The sequence below is a fragment of the Sceloporus undulatus genome, unplaced genomic scaffold (assembly GCF_019175285.1).
Source record: "Sceloporus undulatus isolate JIND9_A2432 ecotype Alabama unplaced genomic scaffold, SceUnd_v1.1 scaffold_20, whole genome shotgun sequence".
In the NCBI taxonomy this organism is placed as follows: domain Eukaryota; kingdom Metazoa; phylum Chordata; class Lepidosauria; order Squamata; family Phrynosomatidae; genus Sceloporus; species Sceloporus undulatus.
This window is the reverse complement of record NW_024802942.1, coordinates 1-14,589: the sequence shown is the minus strand read 5'-3', so window position 1 is coordinate 14,589 and position 14,589 is coordinate 1. Positions and strand designations below refer to the sequence as shown.

The 14,589-nt window shown below is 39.1% G+C and overlaps 1 protein-coding gene across 1 annotated transcript in view; it reads left to right on the top strand.

The window, feature by feature from the left end:
* LOC121917500 (elongation of very long chain fatty acids protein 4-like) overlaps positions 1 to 13,841 on the top strand; it is a 53,165-nt gene extending 39,324 nt beyond the window's left edge. Inside the window, exons 5-7 of the mRNA XM_042443526.1 lie at positions 5,213 to 5,384; positions 8,468 to 8,595; positions 11,058 to 13,841. Coding sequence (XP_042299460.1) covers positions 5,213 to 5,384; positions 8,468 to 8,595; positions 11,058 to 11,327 — 570 coding nt within the window. The 3' untranslated portion in view covers positions 11,328 to 13,841. The remainder of the gene's footprint in view (positions 1 to 5,212; positions 5,385 to 8,467; positions 8,596 to 11,057) is intronic.
* The last annotated feature ends 748 nt before the right edge of the window (positions 13,842 to 14,589 follow it).

Sequence of the window (14,589 nt, the reverse complement as noted above, 5' to 3'; positions counted from 1 at the left end):
GGACTAGTGATAGGAGCTCACCCCATCATGCAGCACTCAGACCTCGAACTGCCCACCTTCCAATCTTCCGATCGTCAGAGCTGGCTTCTTAACCACTAAGCCACCACATCCCTTAAATTAATAATTAAAATGAGTGAACATTTTAATTATTTTTGACACACTTTCCAAATAATGAAGACAATTTCTGATTTTTTTCTTCTCAAAGGTGGTGTCTTCACTGGTGCAGTACTTTCTAAAGTATTCACTGCATCATTGCTTTCATTAGTAGGTATGAGCATAGGCCTTGGTGTGGGAGTTAAACAGGTGACTATTTAGCCCTGGGGCAAAGAGTGCTACACATTGAGGGATGTAAACTTTAATCCCGTTTCTGGACTCCCTTTATATTTTGGGGCACTCCTAGTTTTGTAGGTGTGTCATATTCTGCCTTCCTTATACAGATGTTTTACAGATACTGCATGCAGGCCTAAATCCAATTACTAGTTTACATTAGAGTAGGACCATTGCATCTTAAATCATGTGCTGATTTACCAGGTCTCTGTTGATTTAATGGATCTGTTTTAGTTGTCATTATATGAATTTAGGCCATACACACCCCAAAATGTGTGTCTGGTTTGTTATTGTTGTTGTTTTAATAGCATTCATTTCCGATGTAAGATGTTGACTCTCAATATTCTGGGAGAGTGATAATTCACAGGGCTAGCAACAAACAATAATTTTGAAGAGGATATTATAGTCAGCGAAGGAATCAAACCATCTTATTTATAGCAAAATAATATACAGTGTAGTATACATGGTTCTTCCCAAACTTATCCTCACAATGATTCTCTGAGCAGCTTAAGGAGGGAGTGGGGGAGATGATAGTAAATAACCCAAGGGTACCCAGTGACCTTCATGGCTGAACTGTGATTCATTCATTGTTTTCTGCAGTTCTAGACCAATACTCTCAGTTGTAGTGCTACCAAAAGCTCCCATACTGGATGTAAACAAGTTCATTGATAACTAACATTAAAAACCATTGATATCCAAAGTGTCTGAAGAAAGAGGCAAGAGTTTAGAATCTGATATATTCCAGAAAAGGCAATGAAGTGTTTTGCCAAATCTCCAACACAGTTTCCAGAAACGTTTTAATACTTCTTTGACGGGTTCTTTCTTCCTAAACCTTACCTAAAATGTGTGGGCTAGAACCTTATTGGGTCCTTTAGGGTAGTTAGACTGTAAGTAAAAGCAAAGATGGTGAAGGCAAGGGTTACAGTGATGGTGAGGCATGGAGGGAAAGATGAATTACAGTAGCAAGAGAAGGTTCTGGCTCTGAGATAACCTTTTTCCAATGCCTATCTTCAGGGCGGGTGGAAAGGTGCTCTGTGACCTCTGGCACAGACAGTTGTCACAACTATCCCTCCCACTTTGGCTCTGAAGACTGTGCCACCTCCTTGATAGTCATGCATTAGGAAATAGCCCTCTCTTAAGCCAACAGCCTTCACCTGACCTTGCTGTCTCTTTCTCCTTTTCCTACTCCTCCTTCACCTCCTTGTACAATCCCAGAGAAAGTGTAAAATCTGGCTTAAATGGATTGTTACACATGCTGTGTGCACTAATATGATTCAAGTCTTGGTCTGGCTTTCTTGGCAAGATTTGTTCAGAGGGGTTTTGCCTTTGCCTTCCTCTTAGACAGAGAGAGTGTGACTCCCCCAAAGTGGGATTTCATAGTCCAATGTTCCAACTGGCTCTTGGGCACACACTGTTATGATAAGGCGGAATTTTAGCGAACTCTGGCATGAGTTCAAGGTACTGAATACACAGCCTGCTTGCTCCCATTCCACATGGGAGCTACTAAACAAAACACAACTTCAGTTCAAGACATCTTACTGAGATGTCTTGACCCATCACTCTGCCTTGTCTCCAAGAAACCAGGGAAATAATTCATGGGTTGGCTTATTTTGACAGCTTGTCCAGAAATAGATAAGCTGCACAACCAGGTTCAGCCATCAGGATAAGCAAATCATGGACTGAAGTTGTATGGTTTGTTTGACCACTCCTGCTAAATCATCCTTTGTTATCATTTCACACAGATGTGATCAGTACAGGCATCAAGGTCTGGGGCAGGGTAGACCAGGGTGTCCTGCTTTAATCAATATTAAAGTGTTTTGTGGAATGATAAAGACTAACAAATATTACACAGTGCAAGCTTTTATGGATTATAGCCTACTTCAACAGATCCATGTAGTTCACAGAAGCATTTGTCATATTAAACCAGTTAGTCTTTAAAGTGCCACTGTACTAATTGGTGGTTTAACTGCAATAGTTTTGCATGGCAACTGCCCTGGACATTTTTGTTTTAATTAGAAATCACTTTTATTTGTTGGGGCTTTTTGTGGTATTCTTAGGGTTTGCTTTACACCTGCATTCCCCCCCCTCTATGTGAATGTCTTCCAGCATAGACCCCCATACCACAGTTTTGACTGGCCACATGCATTAATAAAAATGTGGTGTCGTTGTTCTTCTTTCAGACTTCAAATACATGAAAGGAGGTGTGACTTTTTTGAGGAGGGGCTTTATCAAATGGTACAAGGGTGGTTGATTTGTCTGTGTTGTTAATCTGTTAATCTGATGGTGTTGATTGTGAAAAATTTGGCTATAGAACTGGGGTAGGGATCAACTGGACTTCAATGTACTGTTGTGTTTTAACTCCCATTAACCCCAGCCAGCCCTGGATAAAGGACAGGGATGGTCAAGTTCATAGATCAGTATTAACTGGAGGGCCACAGCCTTCCATGGAGGTGAATGTCTGTCAGTTAAGGAATGATTTATATTTCCTTCTTTGTCTCCATGCTTAGTGAGCCCTGGTGGTTAAATGGCAGCACTGCAGCCACAAAGTTGTGAGTTGAGCGCGTTACAGACCGCCGCCTTCATTTGCAGCACGGAGGAGCCCCAGTGTGCAAACTGCGAGGCTCCTCTGCGCTGCAAATAAGAAGCGCCAAAATGGTGCCACGAGGTGCCAATGGCGCACTCGTAGTGTCATATGCGCTGCATGACATGCGGACGCAGTGCGTCCGCTACATAAACATGGCGGACCCCGTGTGGAATGGGCGCTGCCATTTTGTATGGACTCGGTCCGTATTAGGGTTAGGGGCATCCAGAAGTGACACCCCTTTCCAATCCTAATACGGACCCAGTCCGTACTTTATGCCCGTTTGTAATGGGCCTTTGATCCCAGGGTTCCAAGGTTGACTCAGCCTTCCATCCTTTTGTGAGTCAGTAAAATGAGTTTCCAGCTTGTTGGGAGAAATTGGTTTACAGATTGTAAACTGCTGGGAGAGTGCTGAGTTCACTGATAAGCAGAATAGAAATGTAAATGCTATTGCTGTTACTTTTCAGAAGTTATGATTAATAATTCAGGTTTCTGTTTCAAGGGTTATTTCTGTGCGCCACCAGTGAGGTGAGCACACTGTGAGGACATAGGAGAGGGCCCCCTCAGTGGTGGCACCCCAGTTGTGGACTTTCTTTTCCTTGGAGGCACAATTGGTGGCAATTTTGATTTAATTTAGGCCCCAGGTAAAAGCATGGCTGCGTGTTAAAGCCTCAAGACTTCACTGATTTATCTGAAAATGCTAATGCACAATGGTTTTAACCTTTTAAACCTCTTTTTAACTTCTTAACCATATTTAATATTTTCCAGTTTATTTAGATTATTTTACTGTTTTTAATTATTTTAACTTGTTTACATTGATTTTACTTGTACGCTACCCTGAGGGGCCAAATATAAATATTTTAATAAGTAATAAATAAAGGTTTTAAAATGCTAAACATTTCCAGACACAGAGTGTATTTCACTGTATTTTGTGAAGTTCAGCTTTATATTGTGCTCTGTTGGTTATAGGAATGCCCTTAATATATACATGAAGTTCTTTCACACTTTATATAGACTTGTTTATTTCCAAAATATAACATACTAGGCAGAATGTAAAGGAACTGAAAGAAGTCTAAGGGTGGAGTTTTAGAGGCTTGAACATTTGTCTTATTATTATAGTGTGTTTTGAGACACGTGTATGTATATATGTGTGTTAAATGAATATTGATGTGATGCTAGTGTTCCATTTATGTTGTGAGATTAATTGATTTGGTGGAGTCTCTCCCTCTTACCCTTTCTTTCTCTCTTTCTTTTTCTCTCTCTTCTCTAAATCATGTGGTCCTTCCATCATTCCTCATCATTGGCTATGCTGGTTAGGATTGCTGGGAGCTGCGGTCCAACAACATTGGGAGGGCTGCATGGCTCCCTCTTCAATTTTCAGTTGTGGGGTGACACATAATGAATGGTTTCACAGACTTAAGTTAAAAGCAACATGCTCATTTTCCAAAGCCAGACTTTTTCCTACAAGACCTCTCCAAAATGGGAAAATGTTTTATTCATCTCTTTGAAACAACACCATGAATAAGCACTGAACTTTGAGAGACCATGGCTGCATCCACACTGCTGAATTAATCCGGGGTGACACTGATTTAACTGCCATGGCTCAGAGATGTAGCCAAGGGGGGGGTCTGTGGGGTCCAGACCCCCCCCCCCTTCCATTAGATAAAATGAATGGTGTATGCTGCCGTGCCCAAGCCCCATTATAATGGTGGCACTTAGTCTGGACCTCCCTCACCCTTCCCAAAATCCTGGCTACGTCCCTGCATGGCTCAATGCTATGGAATTCTGGGACTTGTAGTTTGTTGTGGCACCAGAGTACTCTGAGAAAGAAGGCTAAATGTCTCACAAAACTACAAATCCCAAAATTCCATAGTATTGAACCATGGCAGTTAAAGAGATGTCAAACTGGATTACAGTGTTATCAGTTGGGGTTTGGTTCCAAGACACCACATCCTGGATGCTCAAGTCCTATTAAACACAATGGCATAGTAAAATGGTGCCCCTTATATAAAATGGAAAATCAAGGTTTGCTATTTGGAATTTATACCTTTTTGGAATATTTTCAAGCCATGAATGCTTGAATCTGTGGATAAAAATCCATGGATAAGGAGGGCTGACTGTATTTCTGCAGTGTGTGATGCAGCCCATGTTAATTCTCTATTACTGAAGCATAGAGGGATAGGCCACCATTCCAGAGAAGGGAGGGTCAATAACTAGAGTCCACAAAGTGTTAAGATGCTGGATTATGTGTTGTTTGGTCTGACTTGATATAAGAGTTCTCATATTCTTGTTTCTGTTTTACAGATAGCTGGGGCTTTATGGTGGTATTTTGTATCAAAAGGAATTGAGTACCTGGACACAGTATTTTTCATCTTAAGAAAGAAATTTAACCAAATCAGTTTTCTACATGTCTACCACCATTACACCATGTTTACTTTGTGGTGGATTGGCATAAAATGGGTGGCAGGAGGACAAGGTGAGTAACCATGTTTGTCTGTATAAGGAAGAGAAAGTAAAATGGATACTGGGAGGAAATATTTGTACATGTGTACATATTTTTAATATTATCATAATAGGATAGGTAAATTCTATAATGCTGAAATTATGAAAGCCCCAATCAATGTTGAAATTATAAGAGCCCCAGTCAAGCCTGATGATGAATGCTCATCTCAGAACATGGGTCGGACCACACCAACAACCCCTCTCTCCAACATACACACATAGAGTTGGGGATTTGTGTGTGAATCTGTACATACAGAGATTTCCATGTGGACTCGGCCCCTGCAATATGGCAGGCTTCGGGACACATAGTGTTGCACAAGCAAAATCACCTCTCATGTTTGCATTGTACATGTTTGCACTTTGTGTATAGATATCTTTGGGAAGAGCTGTATAAGACTCCAGGGCAGGCAGGGCAGAGCTACACATGCACATGCACATGTTTTGCACATGTTTTGTAATTGTATTATTTAAGATTGTTTTGTTGTTGTTGTTGTTGTTGTGTGCCTTCAAGTTATTTACAACTTATGGCAACCGTAAGGCAAGTTTATCATAGGTTTTTCTTGCCCAGTTCTTTCAGAGGGTGTCATTGCCATCTTTTGAGGCTGAGAGAGTGTGATTTGACCAAGATCACCCAGTGGGTTTACATGGCCGATCCTGGTCTCCAGAATCCTAGTTTAACACTCAAACCACTACACCACTCTGGCTTTCAAAATTGTTTCAAGGCTTTAAACTGTCTGTTTTAAATGGGGAAACTATTTAGTATATTTTAAGCTTTTAGGTTTTTGCAATTGTTGTTCTAAATTCATTTTATTGTAAGCTGCCCTGAGATCTTCAGATAAAGGGCAGGATTTAAATAAATAAATAAATGCATAAATGAATACTCATTGCAGTCCTATTCCTCTGCTTATTTCTGAGGCTAGTACTGTTCATTAACAGTACTAGCAAAAGTAAGATATAGCCTTCCTTGTCTGGGAAATGTGGGGGAGGAAAGAAGTATATGACAGGAACCCTAGAGATTATGAAACATTCTTCTCTTGGGCATACATGTAAGGCTGTGGTGCAGATTTTGCATGCAAAATCTCCTTTTAGAATTTTAAGACTACTTACATATGAAGCAACACATAGGTCTGTTTAAGCTAGGATTCTGCTACCATGAAAAATGATAGAATTTCTGATTGTGCATTGCTTAATCAGCAACATTTCCATGGTGATTAAAGGATTTGCCCCAGCCCCAGCCTGCCTGTTTAACTCAGAATTAAGCCCTCTTGGTTTCAGTGGCACTTGGTTCATAGTGAATTTGCATAAGATTCCCACATAGATTTTCTTTCTTTTTTGGTGAAAAGAAGGTTTGAAATCTAGCTTGAAATGTGAAATCATTTCATTCTATAACCAGAAATGGTTGATAAGGATACAGTGTGTGTGTGTGTGTGTACATATAGATATACACATAAGGATAGAACATATACAGGTTGAATCTACCTCATCCAGAATTCTGAAATATTCCAAAACCCAAGATTATTCACATGGGTGGCTGAGATAGTGACAGCTTTGCTTTCTGATGGTTCTGTGTACACAAAACTTGTTTCATGCATGAAGTTATTTAAAATATTATATATAAAATTCCCTTTAGGCTATGTGTATAAAATGGGTACAAAACATAAATGAATGTCATGTTTAGATTTGGGTCCCATCTCCAGAATATCTCATTATGTAAATGCAAATATTCCAAAAACTGAAAACTCCAAAATCCCAAACACTTTTGCTCCCAAGCATTTTGGATAAGGGACACTCAATCTATAATTTTTTTCCCAGTCTTTTTGGTCCATGTGAGGAAAAGTAAAGCCAATAGACTCATCCTCATGCTCCATCCAGGAAACCCAATGACTCCCCATGAGATCATTCACCTTGGAGAATAATAGAGGGGTGATCCTCCTCCCCCAATACGTTTCCCCATTTTGTTTTATAATTTCATCAATTTGTTTCATGTAACACAATGGTTTTGACCTTCCTTTGCATTGTCAGCCTCTAGCCAAATGGCAGAAATTGAGGTTATTCATCTTATCTATGCACCTCCATAAATAACTCATATCAGGAGAGAACAGGTTACACTTCGGAATGCTGTGCACAGTTCTGATGATTGTGTCCCAAGGAGGATATTTTAGAGTTTGAAAAGCTCCAGAAATTGGCTGGATCAGCAGTCCTATGATTAAAGATTACAACATTTCCATTTTAGAAGAATGGCAAGTAAGGGAACATATAAAATTATGGGTGGCATATAAAAACTGAAGAGGGAACTGTTTTTCTCCTTCTGTCATAATGCAAAATCCTAATCTCAACTAAAAAAGCTAAATTTTGGGAAACTGAGGCTGAATCTACATTGAGTCCACACTGCAGAATTAATTCAGTTTGACACCGCTTTGACAGAGGTAGTTTAGTGATGTCTGAGTCAACAGCCTCCCTGATACAATAGGATAAGGATTACAAGGGCTGCATCTACACTGTAGAATTAATGCAGTTTGGCACCACTTTAACTGCCATGGCTCAATGCTCGGATTCTGCAATTTGTAGTTTTATATGATATTTAGCTTTCTCTGTCAGAGAGCTCTAGTGCCACAGCCACAATAACAAGTACATTTCTATAGATGTAAATATAGTCATCAACCTAAAAGTGGATTAGACAAATTCATGGAGAAATTTGGCATATTGGAATACGTCTTTTTAAAACAATCAACTAATATATCACCTTGGTGAAATGACAGTAGCTGTGATGCTTTTTAAAAAATTGAGCTGAGTAGGGATTTCCAAGAACTCCCATCTTATACACTTAAATCTCTCCAAAAAATCAACATGAAAGTTTCATTGTATATTGTACTTGCTAATGTTTCTCCTAATTTTATTTAGAACTAAAATATTTTTCCTCTGTAAATACTAGACTGCACAAATGTAATCCACTTCATAACCATTTTTTAAATTTTATTTTAAGGTATAATAAAGAGGACATGAAGATGATGGTTCCATTCTTATAACTTACAATTACTTTTTTCTTTCTTGCAACAGCGTTTTTTGGAGCCCAAATTAATTCTTTTATTCATGTTGTTATGTATATGTACTATGGACTAGCTGCCTGTGGCCCAAAATTCCATAAATACCTTTGGTGGAAACGATATTTGACTATAATGCAGCTGGTAAGTAATGTTTGTTTTTCACATTATGATATATTTGATATTATATGCATTTTTCAAACTTATTGTATTATAAATTATATTATATGTTGTTCCAATTCATGTTGACGGCTTCATTTGTACTTTGAATAAGAATGAGAAAAACAGGTTTGACTGTTAGGCCAATTAAAAATTATTTCACACAAATTCTATTCACTATGGCTCCCAACATTACAATTTTTTGAGTGAGGAAATTTTTCTTTCAGTCTCAAGTTCGCTGAGAAATGTTCAGGGTGCAAAGGGATCTACAGCACCTTTGAAACTACCATAACTGAGAGAAAGAAGTTGGTAGCAGAAGCTTTTGTAGACTCAGGGGCCATACAAACAGCCCCTAAGGGGCGACATGCAGCCACCGCTTCTTCAGCTGGATCTTGGCCACGGCAACCTCACACCACAGCCCCACTCCGGCCTCTGGAGGGTGCAAAAAGGAGCCGCAAAAAGCAGTTCCTTTTTGTGCCCTCCAAAGGGGGCATAGCTGTGGTGGCACAGCTGTATGGCGCCCCTTCAGCGTTGCATCATTTGGACACAGTGCCAGAGGAGTGTCATGATGCTGCACACTGTCTAGAGCAGCGCACGGCATCAGGGTGCCCTGGGGGGGAGGAGTTGGATGTGCATCATTAAGACGCTGCACCCCGACTCTGCCTCCAGGCCAACCTTTTAGGCCAATCTGGATAGCCCCTAAGGCTGCATTTGCATTGCATAAATAAAGCAGTTTAACACCACTTTAATTGTCATGGCTCAAATCTGTGGAATCATGGGATTTATAGTTTGTTGTGGCACCAGAACTATCTGACAGAGAATGCTAAATATTTGACAAAACTACAAATCCCGGCATTTCAAATAATTGAACCATGGCAATTAAAGTGGAGTCAAACTATATTATTTCTGCAGTAGAGATGCAGCCAAAGAGATTGTCAGCATGGGGCAAAAGCCCATGTTCCCCCTGGCCTCATGTTGTCCAGTTCAGATGACCCAGGCCAAATATCCAGGGCCAAGATTGGGCCCAATCCTAGTAGACCGGACACAGCCTTTACCCTGTGTCAATTTGACCCCTGATTTGCTGCAGTTTCCTGGAAACTCGTGGCAACCCCCACCTGTTTGCACAGCTCCCTGGATTCCTTACCTTGTCGCACCATTGCTGGTACTAAGACACAAACACACCATAGCTGCATCTGATGTGCAAATGGGGCACCTGGCCATGTGGTTACAGCTAAGTGTCCCATTTCCTTATCAGACACAGCAATGGAGGGCTTCTCCGTACCAAGGATGGTGCAACGAGATAAGAGGTGTGCACTGATAGTGAGTCGACAGGTTAGCATAGGGACTGTTATGCAAACACCTACCTATCCCTGCACTGACACAGGGACTGATCCAGGTGAGCTCAGTGCCTCAGTCTTCTTTATCATACTCCTACTATAGCTCATTGCACAGTGATCCACATAACATGGCTATGTCTTTGTTCAGGATATCAACCGAAGTCTAAATATGAGGTTTGGTCAAAATTGGTTCATAAATGTGTGTTCTGGAGCAAAAAGGAAAAAAGATCCAAAACATTTGTGCTAAGGTTCCTGAATGAGATGACTGATCAAAAGTTTCCTGAAATCTTCATTTGGGCCTGTTTGATAACATGCCAAGGTCTCAATCCAACATCCCCTCAGCATAGCATTAATATTCACATGCTGACCTATGCTGAAGTGTAGATCATAGATTTCAGTGCATGCTGAGGGTTTGATTTTACTGCATTGTGTCTGTAAATTTTATTTAAACAAATGCAGTTTCAGCTTTCCAACTAGCACTATTCTCTTTTAAATACAACATTTGTATTTGGATGTTTTTTCAGGATAAGCAACGCTTGTAAATTTATTTTGTTGAAGGTATCATTACTGTTATTCATTACTCTGTTTTTCTCATTATTCAGTTTTCTCCTTTACTCAAGATATCACTAATTAATTTTCAGTTCTGTTTTAATTCCCCCTTTTAAAAAAATCTACAAAGAAAATTGCCTAAAAAAATGATCATGAAAATGTTTTTGCTATGTAAAAAAAGAATAACTGATTATTTATTTATATTGCATTTATACCCCACTTTTCTCCCAAGATGGGATCCAAGGTTAGAACTTGTTACTTTTTACATGCATTTTTTTTAAAAAAATCCATTTACTACATTATTTTCAAAAGGAAGATTACTGTGCCCTTGTTATCCAAAAAATAATGCAAAATGTTTACAGCTGACATGTTATTTCCAAACTCTGAGTATGAAATCAAACCTAATAGAAACCAACTTTCTTTTTAAAAAACTTTATTATTGATGTTATGTTCAATAACGCCATTCAACTATATAATAAATCATTACTAAATATTTCCATTTTTAGACCTAATAGATGAATATTAATGAGAATCTTTGACATTCTGTTTTCTGTCTTTCAGATGCAATTCCACATAACTCTTGGTCACACGGCCATGTCTATTTATATTGATTGTCCCTTCCCTAAATGGATGCACTGGGGTGTCATTTTCTATGCTATCACTTTCATTGTCCTTTTTGGTAACTTCTACTATCGGACATACAAGATGCCCAAGGAGCCAGTAAAGAATGGCAAGATTTCTAATGGTGTTGTGGCAAATGGTACAAGCAAACCAGAAAACAGTCTAGTTGTGGAAAATGGAAAGAAGCAGAAGAAAGCAAAAGGAGAGTAACTTGATCCAGGCCTTAACCACTGTTGGCAGCGAGGAGTCTCCAATTGGGTTGTAAAAGAGAAAGAAGTGTTATCCTATCTATACCAATTGACTTTTAGGCTATTGAAGAGATAGAAAACATTATTTATGAAGATTGTTTTAACAAGAATCTTTCAACTTTAAAATTTTCTCTTGTAATTATGTAATTATTAAGACTTTCATGATCTCTATGTAAACTTTTAGACTGCAGGTGTTGCTAATGTAAGAAATAATTGCTGGCATAGTATGCACTGTCAGTCCAATATTTAATATTACAGTCAACCCAGGATACAATTGATTTGTTGGAACAGACATTTCTTTAGGGGTGGGCGGGATCTTATAAATCCTTCTGATTCTGTCAGAAATTGTAAGGGAAAATAATCCTCTAATTAAAACATGGAATATTTCTTGCCCTCTTTTAATTTTTTTTATCATAGTTTTGTTTGCATTATCTTAGCCTAGGTTATATTGACACATTAATTTGTCTGAGTTTTTCCATCATGTTTGTTACCACCTCTTATAGTGTTGAAATACACCTACCTCTTCATTTGCTGAAAATAACATCTATTATTATAGACCTATTTCTGAAATATGTAATTTGCCTCTCACATAAATTTTGATTTATGCAAATTAGAGAAATGTTTGCTCCCATTAATAACATGTATTTTCTCATTAACAAAATGTCCTTTTTGTTTAACGATAAAATGTATTGAAACAAAAGACAAACCACGTTCTAAAACAATTTCGATTTTGAAGAGGAAATGATCCTATCTGTTGTCTCCAATTGCATGGAACCCATGGTGCTAATGCTTATAAAATGGTTAGGTGTTATATTGGCACTGGAGGGGAGATGAAGAACAGAACTCAGTTTTTGTTTTGCTAATGGCCTATTTAGTATGAGACCTGTTGAATATAAAGAGAAGAAATGAATCTGCATAAAGTGTCTTGCAGGTGGAGGTCCTCACCAGCCGGAGGACTCAAATTAGCCATAAATAATTAGTTCCATTCAGTTCAATGGGACTTAATTGTGATTAGCTAAATTGGAACCCAAGTGCTTAAATGCCATGAGCAACTGCACTGTAGATGTATTGCTGTGAACTGTTTACTTACAAGAAGGTCTTGCTTTTTAGTACTGTAATACTTGCAGACTCATGATCTGTTTAAACAGGCACTGTACATATACACTCGTTTATTGTTCTTGCAGTCATGTTACTGCAAGAGCAGTATTAGCTGAGAAGGTTGTATTCCTTCCATATCAGCTTCTCTAAGGTTGCAAATCCAATATACAGTTACCTGGAAATAAGTTCCCCTGAACTCAGCGGGGCTTGCTTTTTAGTAGACATGCATAGGGTTGCATTCTTTGTCTAGTTTCCATGACTGATTGGCCCATCAATCCTTCTGCTGAGCCATTGTGGCTTCTCTCTAACACTAATTGTCAAGCATACCTCAAGCTCTCTTTTACCATGAACTGTATAAGTTTTATTGCACTACTGAGACAAAAGTTCAATAAGAATTCTTCAGTGTACAGAGAGAAGTCATGATTTGCTCCAGCATGGAGTGAATTTGAGGGAAAATTAGAACTGAGGAGGTCTTTAGCTTTTTGCTGTCAATATTGGAGCCAGTAGTCATACATTTATGAGAGAAAGGCCTTTTTGGTAGTATATTTTATATCATTAAAATAAAAACTGTTCAGTTGAGACACTGAATTCTGTTTTACCTTTCCCCATCTTGTATTGTCTGTAATAAACAACAGGAGAAGAAAGATTTTTACTGTATCTTTGACTTAATGGTTTTATACCAAACTCTGATTTTTCAGTCACCAAACATAATTGGAAGGACTATAAACATTTATTTGACACTGAGGATAGTCACAAGCTAGCTTGTTGGCCTTATCTCCAAAAAATAAATTGAAATGGTGAATACTGCTCTGGGCCATAATCCTAAACACACTTACTAGGGTATTGGCCTCATTGGACACAGTGAGACTTACTTCTGAGTAAACATGTATAGGATTGCACTGTGCTGGGCAGCACGTCAGATCTATTGGATCTTAACTGGTCTGGGACCATTAGCAGACCTCTTTGCTTAGTCTTGTTTCTTTTGTGCTTTCCAGAAGAAAGTACAAAAATGGGCAATGGACAAGATAAATAGAAATTCTGTTGATTTCAGTGGGGGAGAATTAAGCATGTGCTTTAAACTTCCATTGAAATTGGTGGGACTTGCATGTGCTTAACCTTGGCTGGATTGTTCCCTAAAATGTATGGAAATAAAAAAAAAGTTAAACTTGTTTGCTGATATTTTTGCCCTCTTTTGTAGTGTATTAGGATTTCAGCATGGTGCACTACTCTATTATAATCCAGATTAAGTAAAGCATCTTGATGAAAAGATACAGGATATTAGCATTTTGTACCTCTGCAGGTAATATTGGGAAACGTTCTCTTACAACAATGCTGTTATTTTTGCCACACCTGTTGACATAGATTTCATCTGCCCTAATTTTTTGTATGTAATTTCATTTGCAGAGACAATGAGCATTACAGATTCATATCCATGAGAATGCACGAGGGTGTGATTCTAACATAATATTGCCGCTGAAAAGTTGAATCATTTGTTCCTGGTAAACAAGGAACAGATTGATAGTGGTGCCCAAGCTGCCAAAACTGGTAAGCACTTTTCAGTGCAAACTCCACCCCATGTTAAGTTCTGCATCTAAAGTATTGCTGGCATGCATGGCTGTGTGACAGATGCTATTCAGTAGCACACTACATTTTCTAATTAATTGCACAGTTGCATAGTGTCTTTGGGGACATGTATACACACACACAGTGAAAAGTCATTTACTGTCTTCCTGTATCTGTGCCTGAAAAGATACTACCACTGACCCATAGATGTTACTTCTTTAAGCCCCGGTCCAGACGGGCCAAATGTGCTAAGCTGGTGGCATGCTAGGGTTAAGGGACCGTGCGGCAACCGCACAGTCCCTAACCCTAGTACGGTGCGGTGCCGTAACAATGGTGGCGCCCCGTGCATATCATCTGCACGTTGTGCCATGCCAGTTACGTAACTGGTGCAGCACAAAAAGAACTGGCGGCTGCGGCTTCCCTGCAGGAAGGGGAGGCACTGACAGGCCTCCCTTTTTGGGAGGTCTGTACCAGGCCTAAGTTAAAATGACGACAATAGTATGTTAATTGAGTGTGCCCATCAGCTAGAAAGGATTTCTAGACTCTTCATTTGGTCATTCATT